We start from the raw sequence: 23834 nt of genomic DNA on the forward strand, positions 1-23834 counted from the left end.
TTAACATGGGAATTGTTAAAATTATCAAACTTCTTAAAAAATCAAATTTTTAAAAGTGCGAACTTTTCTTCAAATTTTATGCTAATTTTTTTTCCGTTACTCAAATATATAATCTCTTTGAACCCGAATTAAAATAAATCTAAGCGGATAGAAACAATCTTATTAAATACATTAAAAATATGTAAACATAATACTGATTAGCTATAATATGTAAGTACCCGCGATGTGTCCCGGGTGGTTGGGACGGAGCAATATTGCCCTCCCCACCTGGGTTCGACTCGCACGTACATGCAATGCGCGGCTCGCATCATATGTTTGCCTATGTTGATTGTATCACATGTTTGACTATCTTGATTGCTGTCAGCGTGACACAATATTTGTAAAGAATTTCAATATACAGATTGTAAATAATGTCAACATATAACTTCTTCAGCGGGCCCGCCCTTCCTGAAAAAATATGTAAAGGTTATAATAGCATGATCCGATTTAAAAAATGAAATATTAGCATGGCAAAACGAAAACTATAACATCGTGAAAATGGAATTTTGATTGTTTGACGGACATAGTATAGAAAAGTGTAGAAGTATCCTCTAAGTGGCATGACATGCGAATATCCATATGGGGACTATGAATATCTTAAACGAAATGAAGTCGGTATTATTGATGGAAGATGGCAACGCTCTACATTTTGCTGTTGCTACTATGCAATATGTCGTTGCTCGCGTCAATTCAAACTTCCGAAGCTTTGGATTGCTCTGCAAAAGGTTGGTCACACCTATACTGCCTTCTTTTGAATGGAATTCCTGGTGTTCTACGATTCAAGTATCCTAAACTGCATTTATGTTCTGAGATGTTGATTGAATTTTATGCTAGTTTGGGCTACTTTGCACATATCCCTCTCTCCGAATAGATGACCGCGAGGGGCTATTTCAACAGGAGGAAAATTTATTGATTTCTTTTATCAGGTTTAATTTGACTTGGGGCCACTTTGCAGAGGCAGATGAAATTTCCCGCGCTAGACCAATGATTAATTTACTTTTCTTTTGGTTATTTAATTTAATTTCATGCGAAAATTGCACTAATCTTTCATCGGAGATGTTACACCAGCTGCTTGATGGCAAATGGCAAAGCGACCAGCAAAGAAGAAAATTTTATCTAAATTTAACGAATTTGAGGAAGTAGCCCTTTGATAAACCAGTTACATCTTACCCCAGCTAATTGACGGCAAAATGCAACGCAACAAGTAAATAAGACAAATTTTATCTCAATTTAATGAGTCTGACGAAGTAGCCCATTGTTAAACCAATTAGATTTTTGCTGCCAAATAAAATTTAGTTTTATTAGGGCTACCAGTAAAGGTTTGGTTTCATTGAGTTTGAAATACAAAAAGGTCCTATTGCTGGCTAACATCAGTAAATTGGGGGACATATCCGCTTCATTGTAATATCCCATGGTGGAAGGTAGCCCTTGCAAGTGTTGTCTGGAAGCACCTATAAAATAGATTGAGTTACATATGATGAAATGGTTTCTTATTGACATGGAAATCCCTTTAGCTAGCCTATGTGAACGACGGAGCATTTTGAATTGCAAGCTTGCTCAGTGAAATTGGGAAAACTTGAACAATATCATAAACGCAACTACTTTACTTGAAACTTGGTTGCTTTTGCTTGCCACTTGATGAAATAGAAGGCTCTTCAGCTAAAATGCATTTTGAACTGTAGGCATGCAATGCTCAGTCAAATTGCAGAAATGGTGGACAGCATCATCCACGCCTGTGTAGAATCGATAAGGTTCATTTATATCGCACAAAAAGAGAAGATGGAAAGGAAATATGAAGGTTATCAATGTTTTATCACCTTTGAGGCTGGTCTTTTCATAGAAATGAAACTCTGCTAGGGTTTGTATTTTCTGATGTCATAGGTTTTTAGCGTGCCCTATTTGCTGTTAAGGCCGATTATTTTGGCTGTCTCCTCGTGTCTACTGAGTTTAGATAGCACAGCCATCATGTTGGTGGAACTAGCAATTCTCCTAGTCTGGCATAAGGCATGTGGTGGGCGTAGGGGAGTGTTAAGGTGGGGAGGGGGGCACATTATGATGGCTGCTCCATGGTCTGATGCCATTTTGGTTATCTCTCAAGGAGAGATAGTGTGCAAGAAACTATTATCGTGCATGATGCTTCCAAAGGCTCCATGAAAGTTCATCTTGGAAGGGCATGTGGTGGGGGTGTTAAGGTGGGGAAGGGGGCACATTATGATGGCTGCTTCATATTCTGATATTTCCATTTTGGTTATCTCACAAGGAGAGATAGGGTACAAGAAACTATTATCATGCATGATGCTGCCAAAGGCTCCATGAGAATTTATATTGGAAGGTTGTCCATGAGTTAATGAAATCCCACCTAATGAATTACCTATTGATAATTTGATATTGCAGATTATGAATATGCTGTTGTTTGTGATAATTTGAAGCAGTATACCATGTTAGTGTATTTTGTTGACTATATCACACCCGAGGCTGTGATTAAGACTTGTATTAAGGATGTCTTGGAAACCTATGGCTAGATTTGCATAGCCATCCTTAGACTGACCAAAGTTTTTTTCAGTTTTCATTTAATGACTAAAGTCATTGCCAAGAAGTGTTTCCTTGGGGCCCATGGATGTGTTGGAATTCCCTGGTTGTCATTGCTAAATGGCATGAAAAGTTGTGTGTATGAAGCTGCCTAGTTGTACATGGTAAATACTAGGTAGAGTTGCCAAGGTTACCCATGAAGTTTTGGGATTTCCTAGAATGCATTTTTGCAACAACTAGAAAATTTATAGTATATACGCCACAATCCTATGACAAACTTCAATTCATAGCTTTAGAAGAGATTTTACTAGAGAGTCAATTTGTTTAAATACATAAAGGATTTTGTGTACTTTTTTTCTTGGCAGGGAGGGGAGGAGAGGTGTGCATAGTTATTCTCCAACCAATCGTATATATTGACATCTAGCCTATACCACAAAACTAAGTACTGGCCTCTAAGGGCCAAGATGGAAAATCCAGGAACTCAAGCGACTAAGAATGTGCAATGTCAAGGTTTAACAACCTCACCCTTGATAGGCAATGAAGGTTCGGTGAGGGTTGTAAAAAATGGAAAAAAGCTTAATTAGCTTTGGCATCTAGCGTTGGTCGACTCCAAATAAACCTACTAGCCCAATTACGGGCAAAGACCTTGTTTGGGCCTCTAAGTCCATCTCTTCTCTAGGGGGTGGGACATGATCTCTGGTCCTACACTTTACTCTAATTTTGCTCTCAATGCGGCAGACTCTTAAAAATTGAAAACCAAAACCCGAAATGATTGTTTCTCTCCCCAGTTATAGAATGTGACCTCTCCAAATGCCTTTAGCACCCTTGGGTGTTGGGGAGATGAGGAGACAATGGGTTTCTATGTTGAAAGTTTGTAAAGGTAGTATTATGGATTTTTTGGGGCCTTAAAGACACCGATAACAAATCCATGTTTTAGAGTATGTGAAATTGTTTATAAATTGGATATTTGGTGTTAGGAAGGAGTTAAAATGGTTGGTTTAATGTTGAAAATGGCCCTTTGAGTGTTTTTTGTCGCAAATCTATGGTCTAGAGTGCCTGAAATTGTTCATCAATATGATATTTTGTGTTTACAAGAAGTTAAAATAGTTGCTTTTATCCTAAAAACAAGCTTTCCAGTAATTTGGGTGAATACTATTGCTTTTTTTACTAACCATGTTGAAGGTAAAAGAGAGGGGCTGCCACCCTATTATCCCCGAAGCTAGTTCCTCTTGTCATTGGTCATGCTACTAATCCAACAAATTGCTTGGGATGCTATTTGATTTATATGCCCAAGTACTTGGGCTAGCCAACAAGTCATTATGTATCACTAGCTCTATCTATTAAAAGGATTTGATTGAGAGATGTTATTTTTTTGTCTTAAGCACTTAAAGGAGAAAGAAGGGTCATACATAAATGCTCTCTCCTACTCAATACTATGAGTCATATCACTTTGGTCATGTGACTATGTACTTGTCCCTCTCCCTTTGGTCAAGTGCACCTTTTACCTTTCTATTTATCTTCAATAACACTTCTTTTGTTCGTTGCACGCCTTATGGAACATGGACTTGAGCTTCATAGAACACCAAAAACAAAATGTATTGATCTTGCTAGTGTTCTACATTTGCCTCAAGTGATGTAGATAAGAGCAACCTTGTGGAATTGATTGGCCATTGAGTTCATAGAAGCCGCATGGCCATTGTGTGGTGATAAGTTAAGATAGATATGATAATTTTATTAATTTTCAAAACATGACCACAAAAGTAGGTCAATGGTTTGAGGAAAAAAAGAAAGTAGGTTATTGGGCCTAAAAGAATATAGTTGGTGTAATATAAAGTGTGAGTGTACAAGCAACTCTTTTAACTATGCTAAAACAAGGGAAAAAGATATAACAACATATTTGAAGTATCATCCCAAAGGATCGAAGAAATGGGAAAAAAATAATGAAAACATATTGAAAAACTTATCAAGAAATGTCAAAGGATGTTGGAACTAGAACTAGAACTAGGATTGAGGTCAAAAGAGGAGAGAGAAAAAAGGAAGTCTCTTGTTTCAGATATTCAGTCACCATGAAGGGTTGATACATTGTTTGAGAAGGTCCTATAGGGGTCTAATCGTGTGATTCTAGGGGGATCCTAAAGGGAGCCCTAGATCGAGGAGGCCCATCACTCTTAACAATTGAGGTCAGTCAAGTAAGGGTAGATCGAGTGGTTAAGATGGGTCGTTAACTCCCTCTCCACTTGAGTTCAATTCCTTGAAAATGACATGTTAAGCCTATTGTGATGAGGCTAGAGGAATAGGCGGCACCAGGGAGTCACTATGTTCGTAGTCAATACAAGATGTCTTGGTTCTTGCTAAGTCATATATTCCTGGTATATTTGTCTTATAGGCAGATCAGATATACTCTTGGTGGTATAGTGGCAGCCGAAAGGTTTGATCCTGGGCTAAGCCCAGATCACTCCAACGAGTTACCAATCCACCATGGTTAAAAAAAACAATTGAGGTCAAGTGGAAGAAACTCTAAATGGATGACTTGTTGCTCGATGGAGCTTGGAAAGCAATACTCTATGCCAAGGGACTCTATCTTTGGCTCCAATTCCTTCTAGAACTGCTATATCTACTGGTCTAATCAAGTCTATCTTGAGGTTTGGGATGGGATCTTGTTAGAGATCTCATAGGAGTTGGTCGATCAGTTTGCAGAGGGGTTATCAAGAACATATCTAAGGTTTCATTGATATGATATTTGAAGAGGGTTGAACCTTTGTCTCTCTCTCATTTCCTCGAGTTGTCGAACAATAGGGAAGAAAGAGGTGATCCTCTTGGAAGGCTCCAAAGGGGATGATGATGTAGGTTTTGCAATCTATACTCAATAACCTCCCTTAGATGAAGAGCTAATAATCTATGATCTAGATAATGGAAAAAAAGTAGAAAGGGGGCCACCTGAGTCTTAATAAAGTTAGCAAAATCACAATTGATCTCATAATAAGTAGCACATTTGAAGATGAGGTGATCCTTTGACTCAATCTTTTGTAAGTAATGTTACCACGCACCTGGCATTGGGCCCACATGACCCATTTTTAACGTGTGTGATAAGTTCACCTAGTCAAAGAAAGGAGGGAATGAAGCCCTCACACCTGGAATGTTGTATAAGGTTTATTCCAGCCCTAGTGGGGGCATAACTATTACCCACCAAAAGTGGGTGACTCTTAGGAGGAAAACTTTCTCCCCTTTGGTTAGCCAACCAACTAGCAACCCTATGATAATCCACAGATAGCTTTACTTCAGAGATCTCCACCGCTTCGATCAGTGCTCTCTCCTAGCTAACATACTTCTTGAAGGAAGGTGGGTCATGTATCAAAATGTACACTAACCATTTATGTAATCATGTGCTTTCATTTAATGTTAAGGGCATACTAAGATGGATCACAAGTTAAACTGGATGATTGATTGCTCTTAATTGTATCCTTGTACCTACACTTCACCTAGAAGGTTATCCCTTTGCCCCTAGTCTAGTGTGACCTCCACAAATGTTTTTTCTTCCCACTATTTAGGAGGAGCACGAATAAGAGGCACTAATTGATATAATGTGCCTAAGGTAATCCATATTTTCCATTTTACATCTATCCCTGGTATTCATTTCCATTCTTTGGGTTAACTGTCATTTTTCATTGGAACTAGCACCCCTTATCCACATTTATGAGTCAGTGCTCGAAAATGTTTCCCTAAGAGGTTGATGCAACTGAAAGAAAGATAAAAGCATATGAAGCGACAAATGAAAGAAAATGAAAAATGTAAAAGATGGTCGGGACAAATAATAAGCATGTGGGCAAAATCTTAGCATGACCTCTCCCCCTCTCATTAGCTATTACACAGTTCCTAAGCATTTCATGCTTTATCCAAATAAAGGAACTTATGGGTGTCCCAATGTCGATGAGTGATAAAACATTGCATCTTTAAAGGGTATTGAAAAAAGCATAAAGCAAGCTGGTCACCCAAGCCATGCAAGAAAGAAAAGACAATCATTGAAGTAAAAGGCACATTAGAGGGGTGGAAAAAACAGACTGAGGAAATGGGTAACTCATGTCTCCATGATTGCTCTCTCTTATCATCATTACGCTCAAGATGTTTGACCTCCTTCAATTGGTACCATGGCTGTGGCATCTTCCTTGAAGTCTTTCCCACTCCATGACCACATTTATCACATGCATATATGGATTGATGGGCCTGCCTAGTAACTATCTCTCCCCCTTGGGGCTGGAAACACCCAATGGGGCTAATTCCATAATTATCCCCAACACAAGTGTGGTAACTTACTTACAAATCATTAGCTAGAAAGACATTTGAATGCATGGTTTGTGTGAAATATTTTTGTGCCCCTAATATTGAATATGGTACACTATGATACTTTAATGTTTTCCGTCCCTAATGATGTCGATCTCACTTGATCTTGAGGGTGTGTTTCAGGTGGTTTGTCACAAGTACATTAGATGTCCCTTGAGGGTTGGCTTAACACCTTTCCCACTCAGTGTAGAGGACATCTATTCCAACTTTGAGAGCATATGACATTACAACTCCAACATTGCTCCTCTAAAGAGAGCATTGGGCCTTGTGGATCCTCCACATGGTTGTATGGCCCCTTCTCCACCTCTAGATGCTAATATTGTGAGCCAAGAATCCATGACATTAACTTGATTGATGATGTGCCTAGAGGACCCAGGATGCCTCTAGGTTGACCTTATACCTACTTGTTTGGTGTTTCCTTTGTCCAAAGCCCAAATGAGGATGGCGATCACTTGAGATTCTTTGGGAAGGCTGACACATTCTCTTTTGAGGATAGTGTTTTGTCTTAGGGTTGCCACGTCACCCATGCATGCCCTAGGAATGTGACGCTAGCCTTCTTGATGATGACATCTTGGTTGAGGAGATGTTACTTGGAGATGCACCCAAGTGCTTTGATTATGTCCATTAGAGTGAGGAGCACTCTTGGACCCACTTTATCACTTTGCTTGATGGAGATGCCCACTTAATAATGATGATGTCTTGTTGGAGAGCTAATTTTTCCACACGTGGAGAATTCATGTCACTTTATATGATTTATCACTTTGTAAAGCTATCTTTAGGTTGGCTTGTGACCTATTAGCCTTGTTGAGCACTATAAGCAAAGTTTTAGGGCTTTTTGTTGTAAGTTAAGGAAAAGTGACTTGATTGCCCCCATATAAATAGAAGGGAGTCATTTTCCTTTGGATCATTATCACACACACTCATCTCTCTTATCTTGGATGAGTGCGCAATGGTGTTTCTTCTTGTTCTGTTGAACACAATGGTTAAATAGATTGTGAATTGTCTTGGGGAGGATATTTATTGCATGGAGAGACTTTCTTATGGATTGATAAAATGATTCTTGCTTCAATAGTGTAAGTTTAATGCTATTTTCTTCCATTTTGCATGTAATTTTCGAAATTAGGGTTTATCTTGTGCCATATTAAAAAGTGCAATATCTTTTATGAATTCTTCTTTCTGTATGCTTATGCAAAATTTGTCATTCAAGAATCCATCAAAGGAACTTGTTTCATGCATTCTTTGACCTTAAATCTCATGAAAGAAAGTTGCTAGGGTTTCAAGTGAAGCGAATTGTATTCCACCCTTCTTCATCCAAGGTCCTTCTATCTTGACCTTGCCCTAATTGACTCCATTGCCCAATTGAATGAAGACGCTAGTCTTATTTTGTAGATCGCTTTGAATTTTCTTCTTTTCATGGTAGCTAGGGCTAGGGTTTGGTCTAAATCTGCATTTAAGAGCATTTTTGCACCTATATGTTGTTGTCCTTCATTTAGGATTTGCATTCATTAATTTTTAAAATGCAAATCTATCATTTATTGCATATTTTCCCATAAAATTTATGGCTAACCTCTAGGTTAATGCTGATGTTTTGGTCATTTTTAGCCATTAAAAAACTACTTGTTGACCTATCCCTTGCTCACCTCTTTGATAGCCTTCAAGCCTTTGTTGATCTTATCCTTTATAGGTTATTTCCTTGCTGTAATATGGTTTTGCATGACGTAAATCTGCTTATCATTGAGACCTTAACTTATAATATCCCTTTCTTAATTTATTGGGGTTGGTAGATACTAGAAAGTGTATTTGAACATTTGCAAATCTTATCTTAGCTTCCATGGTTTTGTTGGTACCTTCTTCCATAACCATTAAACTCTTATCATACCTCTTCCTTTCTTGAATATCTTTCTAGGTTATGATGTTTGCAAGACCCTTAGAGAATTATTTTCCTCATAAACCGTAGCTCATCTAGCCTCTAAGCCTTGCTAGGGAATCCTCCCTTGTGGGGATAATGTTGGACCAAAAACAATAGGAGGGAGGCCAATGAGTTGACAGTGGTGGCTGACCTCTTTGTTGCCCTAAGTCCTAGGTTGTATAGTGAGGCTTTGCATTAGGCTGCTAGATTTTGTGGTTACATTTTTGGCGTCATTGTTGGGGAGGAGTTGAGCCCTTCTCCTCGTGATCCAAAATCTTTGCTTCAATCCTTTTTGATGAGACCATTCCAAAACCAAAGTTGAAATTTCTCATCTGGTTACTCCTAAGTCTTATTCTAGTATAGGAGCTTCTAGTAGCAGGCCTAGCATAGTAGTCATTCCTCCTAAAAGGAAGAATGTCCTAAATATTTCTATTACTCAAGGCTCTCCCATAGCAAAATCCCTCTTCAAAAGCTTTTCTACCTTAGTCACAATGGCAAAGCCATGGCTTGCTAGTGTCTACAAGCCCCTTGACATGAGTGCCATTCAATGATACCCACACAAATTGCTTGATAAGTATGAAGAATGGTTGCCCAATTTCATTGGAAATGATGTAGTCACAACTCACAACTAAGCAACATATCAATCTGTTTCAATAGTGTTTAGGTGGAAGAGATACCCAAGATGAGGATGTAGTCATGAGACTCTTTTCCCTCTCTTTAGAAGATAATGCTAGAACTTGGTACTTAGATTTGCCTTAAGGAGGAATCAAAACCTAGGACCAATTTCATAGTGCCTTTTGTAATATCCAGATTTAATATTTCTTCAAAATATTCGGGATTTTCTTTAGGAAATTATGCCGTAACTTGTATAAATAATTATTTTTGTATTTAAAAGTGTCAAAATACCTTCCAAGACCAAGTCGGCCTGGCAGCTAAGAAGTCAACCTATTTTGAGGAGCCACGTCCACCTTAGAAGCCTATATAAAGGAAGGAACTTGACCTCCTTTGGATACATTCACACATCTCATCATCCAAGCAAAGGTGAAGCACAAGAAGGCTAGTGAAGAACGAAAAGGACGAAGAAAGATAGTTTATGGGCTAATTCTCTCTCACATGTGTGAAGAAGAAAAGCTAGGGTTTACTGCTTCAAGGTCAAAATTCTCTAATTGTTGGAAGAGGATCAAAATTTCTAGAATAAGGGCCTAATAGGTCACCTACTAGCCCTAGACAAGGAAGCAAGTCAAGCGAAGTTGCTGGGAAGCCTTGTAAGGCTTAATTTTGCTCACACTTGTGGATGTGACAGAGGTTGCAGGGGCCGAAAATTTCAGACCTGTAGTAGAGGCCGAAATTCTGTAGCTGGGGTCAAAGTTGTGTTGCTAGAAGAGGTTTGACTGAGTTTGACTTGGACAAAAGGAAGTACATCATCAGGAAATGTTAGACTTGGTCTTGGAAGGGTATTGGTCTTGGTTTAGAGGTCTTGGAATTCATCAATTGAAGAATCTACAAGCAGAGAAGAGATTTACGGGATTTCCTCTCAAGTGGAGATGTTTTGGCTCTGGCCTGCAGCCTACATTCAATGTTCTTGTGTATTATTGTTCTTCTTTTGGTAGCTATTTGATGATAAGAACAAACATAATAATAAGAGAAGAAGCTAATAAGTAAGAAAAGTAAAAATATATCACAAGCAGTTATCAAGAAAAGAGAAATCATCCTAACTACTGCCCCATAGATTGGGCAAGGTTGGCTAAGGGCATAATGAAGATCGGAGCTAAGGTTGGCTAAGGGCATACTGGAGATCTCTTCTACATTGAAGAAGTTCCTAAAGAAGTGTACAATTGTGACAAGTCATCTCAAGAAGGGCATCAAAGAAGTATGGGATCTCTTATTTTCTTTTAAGAAGGAAGTAACCAAGAGATCTACAAAGGACGAAGGACTATTCTCAGCACTCATTGGCACATTTCAAGATGAGAATATTTGGGTAATCGATAGTGGAGAATTGAGACATATGATTGGTCAACACAAGCAAGTAAAAACATTATCAAAAGGAAAGTCCTCTTCCTCGGTAGAGCTTGTTGACAATAAGAGCTACCTTGTGAGAGGAATTGGATCAACCTTGCTAGAGCTGGAGAATGGAGGAAATATTCATTTCAACAATATCCTGTTTGTTCTAGGTTTGCATAAGAATTTACTTTCCATTTCATGTCTAGAAGATAAGGGTGATAGAATTGCTTTCATAGATGGAAAGGTTGTAGTATGGGATAAAAACTCAAGCATAGAAGATGCAAGGATGATTGGGATCCGTGAAGGAAGACTTTACAGATTGTTAACTCGCCTCGCTCAAGCTTTGGTTCACATTGAATTTAGCCCATGTGAACTTTGGCATAGAAGATTTGGTCATCTTCACTACAAAATCTTACCAACCCTAAATTCAATGGTGAATGGCATCCCTGAACTAAAAGAAGATCATGAAGGAGTATGCAAGGGATGTGCATTGGGTAAAAACACGAAGAGACCATTTGGAAGTAGTGCTTCAAGCTCAAAAGAAATTTTGGATCTCATTCATTCTGATGTCTGTGGTCCTATGACCCCAAAATATCTTGGAGGTCATCTATACTATGTAACATTCATTGATGACCATTCAAGAAAAACTTGGGTTTATTTAATGAAATCCAAGGATGAAGTATTCATCAAATTTCAAGAATTCAAAGCTGAAGTAGAGAACCTTACAGAAAGGAGAATCAAGATTTTAAGGTCTGATAATGGAGGAGAATACACATCAAAGGAAATTATAGCCTTCTGTAAGGAGTCTGGGATTAAGAGGGAGTTGATAGTCCCATATAATCCCGAACAAAATGGAGTTGTAGAACGAAAGAATCGATCCATTGAAGAAAGTGTAAAAGCCATGTTACATGATCAAGATTTGTCGAAATTTCTGTGGGGTGAAGCTACTAAGACAACTGTATACATACAAAATCAAAGTCCCCATAGGTCACTAGATAACATGACTCCCGAAGAAGCATTCACTGGGAAGAAACCAAGTGTGGACCATCTCCGAATTTTTGGTTGTCCTGTCTATATTCATATATCGAAAGACAAGAGAAAGAAATTGGATCCTTTAGGCATGAAAGGAACATTTGTTGGCTACAATAATACTTCAAAGGCATATAGGATCTACATAAAAGAAGGACACCGAATAGAAGTTAGTCGAGATGTGATATTTGATGAAAGTATTGCATTCAAGAAATCAAAGGAACTCTCGATGGACTCTGATGAAGAACTTCCTATATTTGAAGAGGAAGGTACAAGGGAGGAAGAAGAATCAAATCATGAAGATGAAGGTCCCAGTGAACCAATGCAACCGGTGGTCATCCCCGAAACTAGAAAGAGACCTAACTGGTTGAAGTCTACTCTACTAGATGCAAAAGGTCATGGAGCAGTCAAAGGCACATTCAGGGAAAGTAAGAAGCCCAAAATATATTTTGGATATGCAACCTATATGACGAAACTAATAGAAGTAGAGCCATCCACCTTTGAAGAAGTTGTCACACACCAAGAATGGAAGGATGCCATGAATGAAGAGTATCAATTGATAATGAAAAATGGAGTTTGGGAGATCGTGCCTAGGCCTGAAGACAAATCTGTGGTAACTTCCAAATGGCTCAATAAGATTAAACATGCAACAGATGGAAGTATTGATAAATATAAGGCAAGAGTTGTGGCTAGAGGCTTCTCTCAACAAGAATGCATCGACTATGAAGAGCCATTTGCACCTACAACAAGGTATACCACTATACGTTCGTTGGTCTCTTTGGCAACATCAATGGGATGGAACATCCACCAAGTGGATGTCAAGGCTGCATTTCTGAATGGCACCATTGATGAATTATATATAGAGCAACCCTTGGGATTTGAAGTCAAAGAGAGAGAGGCTTATGTTTGCAGGTTAATAAGGCATTAGATGGCCTTAAGCAAGCACCAAGGGCATGGTATGCTCGAATGGATGCATACCTACAAATATTGGGCTTCACAAAGAGTTCTGCTGATCCGAATCTCTATATCAAGGTTGTGAAGAATGAGCCTTTTATCATTCTTCTATATGTGGATGATCTTCTCGTAACGAGTGTGGAAGGGCTAATCCAAGAGTGCAAGAAGCAACTAGGAGTAGAATTCGACATGAAGGATCTAGGGATGATGCACTACTATTTGGGACTAGAAGTTTGGCAAGGACTTGATGAGATTTATCTAGGTCAAGGAAAGTATGTGATCGAGATGCTAAAGAGGTTTGACATGATGGATTCCAAACCTATGACAACTCCCATGATCACAAACTTGAAGAGACTAAGAAGTTCCAAATCGAGCCTTGTGGATTCGACCAAGTATAGACAATTGATTGGCTCACTGATGTACTTGGTGAATACTCGACTAGACATATGTTTTGCAGTGAATGTTCTTAGTCAGTTCCAAGTTGAGCCGAAGCATGATCATTGGATAGCAACCAAGCATATATTGAGATATCTGCAAGGAACAATCCACTATTGCTTGAAGTATGATAGGAGGAATGATGTCCACTTGATTGGATATACATATTCTGATTGGGGAGGCAGTGAGTAGGATGGAAGAAGCACTACTGGAGGATGTTTCAGTTTGGGATCCTCCATGATCTCTTGGATGAGTAGAAAGCAAGAATCAATTGATTTGAGTAGTGCTGAGGCTGAATATATTGTAGCCTATGAAGTAAGCAAAGAAGTTGTCTGGTTGAGGAAGCTGTTGTCCAACTTGTTTGAAGGACCAATGGACCCTACAGTGATACATTGTGACAACACCAGCTGTATAAGGTTGTCTGATGACCTAGTGTTTCATGGAAAGACAAATCATATGAACAACAAGTATCACTACATTCGAAAGCTGGTACAATATGGTGTGTTGCAGCACGATATATCTCCATTGATGAACATGTAGCTAACATCTTGACAAAATCTCTTCCTAATAAGAAGCTTGTATATTTGAGAGACAAGCTTGGATTGGTTGATATATCCTCCCTAGTTGAGAGGGAGAGATAGACACATCATTCTTGTGTGCATAGTTTCTGGGCTAATTCTCTCTCACATGTGCGAAGAAGGAAAGCTAGGGTTTGTTGCTTCAAGGTCAAAATTCTCTAATTGTTGCAAGAGGATCAAAATTTTTGGAAGAAGGGCCTAATAGGTCACCTACTAGCCCTAGACAAGGATGCAAGTCAAGCCAAGTTGCTGGGAAGCCTTGGAAGGCTAAATTTTGCTCACACATGTGGATGCAGTAGAAGCTGCAGGGGGTCGATAATTTCAGACTTGTAGTAGAGGCCGAAATGCTGTAGCTAGGGTCGAAGTTGTGCTGCTGGAAGAGATTTGACTGGGTTTGACTTGGACAAAAGGAAGCACATCATCAAGAAAGGACAAACTTGGTCTTGGAAAGGTATTGGTCTTGGTCTAGAAGTCTTGGAATTCATCAATTGAAGAGTCTATAAGAAGAGAAGAAATTTACAGGTTTTCCTCTCAAGTGGAGAGGTTTTGGCCTTGGCTTGCAACCTACATTTTGTGTTCTTGTGTACTACTGTTCTTCTTGTTTTGGTATCTGTTTGATGATAAGAACAAACATAATAATAAGAGAAGAAGCTAATAAGTAAGGAAAGTAAAAAGATATCACAAGCAATTATCAATAAAAGAGAAATCATCCTAACTACTGCCCTATAGATTTCTCAACAAACCAAGCCCCCTCGATGGTAATGTTTGGGAACTCGAGGTTTTCCCGGAGGCACATGTTGCTTGCTTGTAGGGGATCCAGGGAAGAAAGGGGTAAAGGAAGTCCCCTGATCTTTAAGTTTAATTCTCTAGCTCTCCTAGTGCACTCTTCCCTCAACCTGGCTTGGACCATTTCCTCAACCTGGCTTGGACCATTTCCTCAACCTTTGCAAGAGGGAGGGGGGTCTTGTCCTTCCCTTTAACCACTTGTGCCCATGTTTTGATATGAGTCTATTTTTCTTGTTTAAGAGTGGTCTATTGATTTTGGATTTCTTCGTGTTTATTTTTGAGATCAAGGATCTATGCATGTATGACATTGTTGGGTGGCTGTAGAGTGTCCTAAAATTGATTTTCTTGGAGCATTTTCTTGAGAGATAAGTTATTTGATTCCACTTATAAGACTCTAAAGGATAGGAACTTCACTTCTTCTTGTAACTATTGAAATTTGGGGTAGTTATGGGATGAATTTCCCCATGGGAATCCATCTACCCCAAAAGAAGCCCACCTTTCCCCAAGGAAGAATTCTAAGTGGTTAAAGGGAAATATTACTATTTGTGGATGTGTTTGACACTCCTCTTATTTTGGTGTGATAACTTTACTTGGGCAAGCCATCATCAAAGCAATTTGGTAAAAAACATTTAAAAGAGTTTTATTAATTTATATTGGGCTAAGTAAGGAAAAAGGTCAAGTCGGCTTGATTAATGAATGCCCTAGAAAGGGCTAGTCGTTATATCTTAACATTGTATAAATAAGAGACCCATTTATTGATCAACATACAACACATCTCTCTCATCTTGTTTTGAATTTTTTGGTGAAGAAAGAGGCTGACATTTTCATGTGGCTCGCACTTCTTTCTCTGGCTTGCTTTGTTATCTCCATAACTCGCATTTATTTGTGGATCACAACGGTTTCTCTGTGGCTCAGAGAGTATACCTGAGGCTCATTGGCAACATGATAAACACACATCTTTGGTCTGAGGTTTTGGTTGTAAAAAGGACAACTCGTATTACATATCTCTGTGATGGTTCGTTGATATATCCAAGTGGTTGCTGGCTCACCTATGATCCCTGTGGCCTGCACTTTGTTTCGGAGGCTCACATAATCCTTTCTGTGGCTCACTAATCTCAAAAGCCTGCATTTACAATGACTCATTCTTGGTGGCTCACAAAACTAATCTCTGTGTAGCTCACTCTTCATTATAGTGGCTCGCTTTTGCTATAGCTCGCATTATATTCTTCTATGGCTTGTATATAATTTCAATGGCTCACATTTCTTACCATTAGAGGAAATTTCAACTCAAAAATAGGCACCTAAGAAAAAAATAAGAAATTAATAAAATAATGCCATGTAGACAATTCTTTAATATATCATTTTTATTATTTTACTGTTATCAAAATTACCCAAATAAATGTCACATTTATCAAAATAATTGTATATATATTTTATATTTAAATTAATTTATTAGCATAATATTAAATAAAATTTAAATTAGAAAAGTAAATTTAAAATTTAAATTAGTTACACATAATTAAAAATAAATAACCGTATCTATATATATATATTAGAAGATTTAATAAAATTTAATAGAAGGATTTAAATTTAATTTAAATTATCCTAATAAATGCACTTTTATCAAAATAACCGTATATAATTAAAAATTTAAATTACCCTAATAAATGCACTTTTATCAAAATAACTGTATATATACGTTTTATATTTAAATTAATTTATTTACACAAGATTTAATAAAATTTAAATTAAAAAAGTAAATTTAAAGTTTAAATTAGTTACGCATCATTAAAAGCACACTCAACCCATTATTTACCTTTCCCTAAAAATATTCTCGATATTATAACTTTTATAGAATAAGATATTAATTTTATTTTTAATTATTAATGTAATTCTAGGTCACTTTAGCACCATTTGTGCTTTAGGTAGGTAAATTATATTATTAAAAAATTTGTCAGTGCCTAGTCACACACCTATCTCTTTTGAATTTTAAAGGATTTTGATTGGCTTACACATTATGTACATGGAAATTAAATGTTAACTTTTAAAAATTAAATTTCCTCTAATGTTACTGTAGATCACACTATTTATGTGGCTTGTCTTATGACTCACATTGTATTCTCTTCTCTTCACAAGTGGCTCACATCTATCTGACTTGGACTTGGAGGAATGACTATGATTTATATAACAGCGACTTGGAGGAATGACTATGATTTATATAACATTGACTTGGAGACATGACTAAGATCTACATGATAGTAATCTTGTATGGCATTGATCTTGGATGACAGTGACCTATGATACATGACGGTGATGTGTGATAGTCATACCCATGCTTATGAGTGGTAACAGTGATATTGATATGGTAATAACCTTGACATGACAATAACCTTGATATGACAATGATTACAATACTCTTTATGATAGTGTGATGTTTGGCAATAACCCTACATCAGTGACCTAGATCTATATGTTAGTGATCTTGATAGGGACCTTGATGCAGTGACCTTAAACATGGCAGTAACTTTTGGATGGCATTATTATGATAGTGATGTATGGTCTGTCGCTATGAGGATGATATGACAGTGATGGCAGAACCTCAATGACAACAACAATGACGTATGACTGTGGCAAAGATGTATACGGTGCTCTTGTGACAGTGTGATATGGATGCCTGTGCATGCCTCTCTAATATTTTTGTTTGCTGTTGGATTGGCCATAGGTGGCCTAGTGTTATTGATGATGAAGTACTTATGTCTCATGATATTGTACATTGTATCTCAATTGAACATTTGATGAATATCTAAGAAAAAGGATTTGGTTGGGTTTCCCCCTTGTGGGGTTTTGTCTTTGTCTTTTGACCTAAATCGTGATGTCTCTATTGTGCATACTTTTCTTCTATTGGTCCTTATTGTTCCGCTGCATTGTTGATGTTATTGTTCTCTCTACATAATTGCTAATGATGATATGATGTTATGGGGTGAATGTTTTTTAAAAATGTTCAATAAGTTTAAAGTTGCAATTATCTACAACAGAGAACAACTTAGCCCTAAAAATTAACATAGTTTTAGAGCTGGGTTGAAGAAAAGTCATTGAGATCACCCTCGTAAAGACACCTATGATGAAGTTCATGATCAAAGCAAATTGAAATGGATGAAGATGGCAAAGACCTAAAAGAATGCTAGGGTTTGAAGAAAACCCTAGGGAGCCCTTATTCTTACAATAAAGGTTAGGGTTTGAGAGAAACCCTATGAGGGACCTAGATATGGTAAAGGCCTGGGTTCTACAGTATTGGAACCCTAGTATGATGTGATCAGTAAGAAGCCATTAAGTTATTCAAGTACCTGTGACATATTTAGGGGAACCCTACATGGACTTGTCTCCTACCCATTGAAGAATCTAGAGCAATTAGGTGTAGAGTGATTCTTCGAGACTAGATAACAGTTTGTGATGTCTTTTTACTTTTCTTGTTAGCTTAATCTTCTTTTTTTCTTATTAATGTATGTGTGTGCTTCATCAAACCACTATCAAAACATAGAACAAGAACACAAGATGTTGGCTCTCTGCCAGGGCCAAAACCTCTCTCCTCTTGAGAGGAAAACCCTTTAGTAAGTTTCACTTATTGAAGCTTCTTATTGACCAATGCCAAACTCTAGACCCTTGATAAGAATATCCTCCAAGCACAAGTCAAGTCCTTTCAATATTACTTCTTCTTGCAGCACTTCGTCCTCCTCCTTCTAGCACTTAGTCTTTCTTCCTTCGACACTTCTTTCGACAACTGTAGAGACCTTTGATTGTATACTTTAGAGTGACCCTTGATCTTTTCTTCCCTTGCTAGTTATGGAGCCTTTCAAACTTAAGTAGATGATCTTGTTGCCTCCCAACCGAGCTTTCTTCTCTTTCACAAATATTGCAGACTTTAGAGCAGCAGTAATGCAGCCATAGTTCTTTGCACGTGTGAGGGAATACCCTCACAAGAATTATGTTAGACATCTCCTTCTAGCTTCGCTTGTATAGCCTTCTTCAAGGCTTGAGAGAGAGACCTTATAGGCCTAATGATCTAGCCCAACCAATGAAATTATATGACTGTTCTAGTGGTGCTGTTTTGACCGCAGGTAGAGCTTCCTTTCTTCACAAGTGTGACTGTAACAACCCTTTAAGATTTCGGTTTTTACTTTCTCCTTTCTTCACTGCCTTGGAGACCCTCTACTTGTCTTCTTATTACCCTTTACTTGCCTTCCACCTTCGCTGATTTAAGAGGTTATGAATGCCTTCTCTTTAGAGGAGTGGACAACCTCTATATATAGAGGAATGTCCATATCAAAGGGAATATCACTATCCCTGCTAAGGAACAAACTCAAGCCTTAGCTAAGTACAATAAGGATGAGATAAGAGCACAAAGGATTCTAATAGAATCAATCAAAGACTCTCTCATTCCTTATGTCTCCAAATTTGAAACATCAAAAGAAATTTATGATAAGCTAGTAGAGCTATTCTCGGTATCCACAACCAGAGAAGTAATATCTCTAAGGAATGAATTGTACAAGATGAAGATAACAAAGGAAGGAATAGCTCCCTACTTCATGAAAATCTTTGAAATGAGAGATCAACTTCAAGAGCTTGGGGAAGTCATGTCTGACAGAGAGATGACAACTGTAGTACTCAATGCTCTACCTGAGGATTGGGGCAACTTCACATCAAGCATATATGCCAAGAAGGAAGCAACCACACTCAGTGAAATGTGGTCTCTATGCAGGACAAAGGAAACCAGACTTAAAGCAAAGGAAGATGTGGGATCAAAGGAGCAAGCATTTGCTACCATGGCCAAGAGAAAGGGAAAATTTGGTCCACGAAGAACAAACAACAAAGACATGTCCAAAATCCAATGCTATGGATGTCAAGAATATGGACACTACAAAAGGAATTGTCCTAAGCTTAAGAAGGACAACAACAACAAAAGAAAGAGGGAAGAAGCTCACATGACTCAAGAGATGAAAGAAGAAGAAAAGAAGCAAAAGAAGGAAGATCCTCCGGATCTCTACTATGACAATGTCAAACTCTTTACTTCAAGCCTTCTTTCAAAGTTTTGAGTAGGATAGGAGCATTGCATGGCTAGAAACACCTTCTAGAATCTAGAAGCATGAAGTACATATAGTTCTAGATACTCATGAAGATATAGCATTTATAATGAGAATAAAAATGCATAGTTAGAAATATCTTCTAGAATATAGGAGCATGGTAGATATAGCTCAAGCTATTCATATAGAAGGAGCATACCTAGTAGAGGACCTCATCCAGGATAAAAGAAAATTGATCATGATTAAGAATCTTAGAAGACCTCCATCGTCAAAAGAAAAGAAACATTTGCAAGGGAAGGGTCTTAAGATCCTATAATGGAATCTTCAAAAGAAGGTTCATGAACCAAAGTAGATGTCTCATCAGGAATCCCATTCATGGGATTCAAGAAAAGGATGATATGCAGGCAAGCTAAGATGAAGCAAGAAGGGCCACACCAAGGACAACCAAATGAAGCTAAGATGATCAAAGGAGAATCAAGATGAGGTATGTATGCATCAAATTTTAGTCATGTTATCATTTGTATATTATTGAGTCATGGGAATAATTCTATAACATGATCAAGTATGAAAGAATCTCTTTCACCAAGAACATGCTCGAAGGCATGTACTACAATACAATGAAGGTCAACAAAAGAATATGCTCACATAAGGAGTATAAGATTGTTGACTACGAAGTAAGAAGAAATGTTGACTAGTCCAGGAAGCAAGCAATAAAGAAATGCTCTCACAAGAAGCATAAGATGGTTGACCTATCTATCTAAGAAGAAGCAAATGAAGAAAGAGATCAAGCATGTGAAGAACACCATGATCACCGAGAATCACTATCTGACAAGATACTCTGAAGATATCTCCCGAAAGAAGGCAGGACAACTCTGATAAAGGAAGGAAGGACCCTTGACACCTATGAAGGCCTTGGAGATATGAAAGATGTAGATAACTGATTCTACTCTACAAAGATGTCGTGATGAAGAAACCATCCAGCAAAAGAAAAAGAAATGTTGAAAGCAATATCAGGATGAAGTCATGATAGGCTACTAGGTCAAAGCATGTAAACAAGCAAGTACAACGAAGCATCCATGAGAAGAGTATTTCGAAGCATGGACAAATGACAAAGGAGTAACTAGATGACAAGAAAACTTGATGTATGGCAAGAAAGACACTTTCCACGAAGGAAGCAATGACATGACAAACCAGGAAGGAAAGTGATCAATGGATGGTGCCCTACCTAGAAGAAGTTCGAACAAAGACTTCATGACATCAAAGAAAGGAAGGAGAGCAAGTAGTTGAAGGACCCATGAAGGAGGAGTGGCTGATGAATGAAAGAGTCCCTAGTTAAGAGGGAGCTCTAATAGGTCCCTGATCAAGAGGGAGTTTTGGATCACCCCTGATTACAAAAGAATGACAATTGTGTTTTTCCATTTCATGGGTCATGGACTAGACCAGGACTAATAGCCGTAAGTCTATATGAAGGCCATGAATGGGAATGTAGACACAAGATAGACACAAGATTCTTGTCTTCACTTGGGAAGAAAGAATGAGAGGATTAGGTAATCATCTGGTATCCGATACTCTTTGAGGATGTGTAGGGCATCCAAGACAAGAGTAGGCAAGAGGACCGATATTCTTTGAGGGCTGGGAACCCAAGACAAGAATAGTACTCAGAGAACACCCAGGTGGGTATGTACCTTGAGAGACAATGATGAAGGTGTATATAAATCATTGGTCTTGCCAACATTGTAGCTCATGATCTCATCAAGAGATGGAGGTGTTAGTCAAGGCCTTGCACTATGACTGTTATGTAAAAAATTAGTTAATTTTAGGTTATTGTTTAATTTTAGGTTTAGTTAGATGAAAGGGCACGATCATAAGATCATGCCCTTTCCCAAAGGGTGCCCATGGCGGTATATAAGCCAGGCAACCCAGTGTAAATCATCATCATCTGTCTATTCATTTATTAATAAAATATTTTTATATATATTTCTGTTATCCAGAAGTTTTTACACTTCATTGGTATCAGAGCGGGTTTCACATCCTCCACACTACGCTGTTGCTCACTGGATCATTCAACTGACGCAATCACCGATTTACCTGTTTGCTGTATTTCTCTCATCGGTCATACTGCAACCACTGACGCAAGTCCCTCCCTGCGTTGTGCTTCCGTCCCATTCATCGTCTACAGTATTATTTCCCCTTCGTCTCTGCCGTCCCATGCCCTTTCCTCTCGTCCACAGTAATTTTCCCCGTCGTCCGTGTGTCCGCAGTCCTCTGCACACCGTCCATACCTGTTCCCGCTTGCTGGTTACGACTTCCGTTAAATCGACTGCCAACTCTGTGTTACGGTGGTAAGTCGATACAATTTTTTTTTAACTTCTGTTAAATCGACTGCTAGCTCTGTGTTACAGTGGTAAGTCGATACAAATTTTTTTAAAAAATCAAAAGGGTTGTTAAATCAACGTGCCTGCTGTGTACGGTAATATTCGATTTTTTGAATAGTCAAAAGGGTTTGTTAAATCGACGTGTGTTACGGTAATATTCGATTTCGATTTTTTTGAACGGTTCAAAAGTTAATATATATATATATAAAGACTGTTCAAGAGATCTGAAACGTTGAAACGTTATAACGTGATTTAGTTATATATATATATCATATTTTAATTATATATATTATATATATAATTTAATTAAAAGTTATATAATTTATAACTTTAAATTTTATATATATATATATAATAATTAATAATTATAAATTATAATTATTATAATTTATAATTAAAAAAAAATATATATTAATTAAATTAAATTTTTAAATTAATTTAAAATATATATATATATATAATAAGTAATTAAATTAAATTATTAAATTAATTTAATTTAATTATTTAAAAAAAAAAAAAAGGGAAGGAAAAATATTTTAGCTGGCAAATAAATACACGCCTCCGTAGACCCGCTCAATGTCGACAATAACAATGGCGGATTTCCAGAAAAGGTTGTTGGATGCAGAGCAAAAGATAAATAACAACCACGACGAGGTCAGTAAGAGATTAAATGACGTCGAGAGCAAGCTTGGGGAGCAAGCAGACAAAATCAAAAATCTTGAAGATACGACAAATCGAATAGAGATAAAGATGGAAAGTCAACATGTCCAAACAGGAGTAAACTTTAGAGAAGTCTTAACAATGCTGAAAAGTCTGTGTAAAAAGTCGAATTGTACACCCGAAGAGCTATTAAAAGAAGGTGAAGAGAATCAAGAACACATCTCGTCAGAGTCAACTAAGTCCACAGACTCTCATGACAAGGTTGAATCCCCAAAAAAATCAGCGACACACCACCAAGAAGCAAGTAACACTGCCTTTACAAACAAGCAACTTTGGGATACCCTTACTAATCAACACCCTCTTTTTGCTCAACCATTAGCCACATACCAGAAGAGGGTAAAGGTTGAGATGCCTAAATTCGATGGGAACGAAAAAAACAATGTGGCATGGATAAATAAAGCAGAAGAATACTTTGAGATATATGACATCACTGACGATGACGAAAAGCTCAGACATGCATCCATGAAAATGGAGGGAGAAGCATATAACTGGTATATGTGGTGGAAAAAGACAACACACGTCATTAGCTGGAGGAGATTTAAAGATGCATTCTTCAAAAGATTCCAAGGTGTGAAGGAAGAAGAGTTATTTTCAAAACTCATCAAATTACGACAAAAAGGAAGTGTGGATGAATACACTCAAGAATGGGAGACCTTAGTAACACGAGTACCTGGGTTATCAGAATCTCGTCTAATTCAGTCATACATCTCAGGACTCAAAACCCATTTACAAGCAGAACTTGAGATGCATGATATTACATCTATAGAAGAAGCAAGACGAAAAGCAAAAACAGCCGAAAAGAAATCCGAACCAATATTTTGGTCAACAGCGGAAAAAGCTTATGCAAGACGAAGGATACCCCAGTATGTGGACTCAAATAATACAAGATATGTTCCACCACATCGTCGTGAAGATGAAAAATCTAATGTGGAAATGCAAAGGATAAAAGAGGGTAAATGTAAACGCTGTGGTGAGAAGTGGGACCCCAAACATAGATGTGCTAAAAGAAAAGAACCAAAGAACCTATATAATTGTGAAGCAACCAATGATTCAAACAGTGAAG

General features: G+C 37.8%; 1 protein-coding gene across 10 annotated transcripts in view; it reads left to right on the forward strand.

Moving 5' to 3' along the window:
* The first annotated feature begins 609 nt into the window (after nucleotides 1-609).
* Nucleotides 610-23834, forward strand: part of ABP1 (endoplasmic reticulum auxin binding protein 1) — a 464381-nt gene continuing 441156 nt past the window's right edge. For all 10 annotated transcript variants that reach the window (XR_016259770.1, XR_016259769.1, XM_089428517.1 and 7 more), the window contains exon 1: nucleotides 610-764. Coding sequence is in view for 8 of the 10 variants with exons in the window: in XM_089428517.1 (XP_089284643.1) it covers nucleotides 671-764 (94 nt within the window). In the remaining 2 variants the exon portion in view is untranslated. The remainder of the gene's footprint in view (nucleotides 765-23834) is intronic.

This window comes from Pinus tabuliformis, chromosome 4_2 (assembly GCF_031772625.1).
Source record: "Pinus tabuliformis cultivar Carrire ecotype Pingquan chromosome 4_2, CPIR1, whole genome shotgun sequence".
Classification (NCBI taxonomy): Eukaryota; Viridiplantae; Streptophyta; class Pinopsida; order Pinales; family Pinaceae; genus Pinus; species Pinus tabuliformis.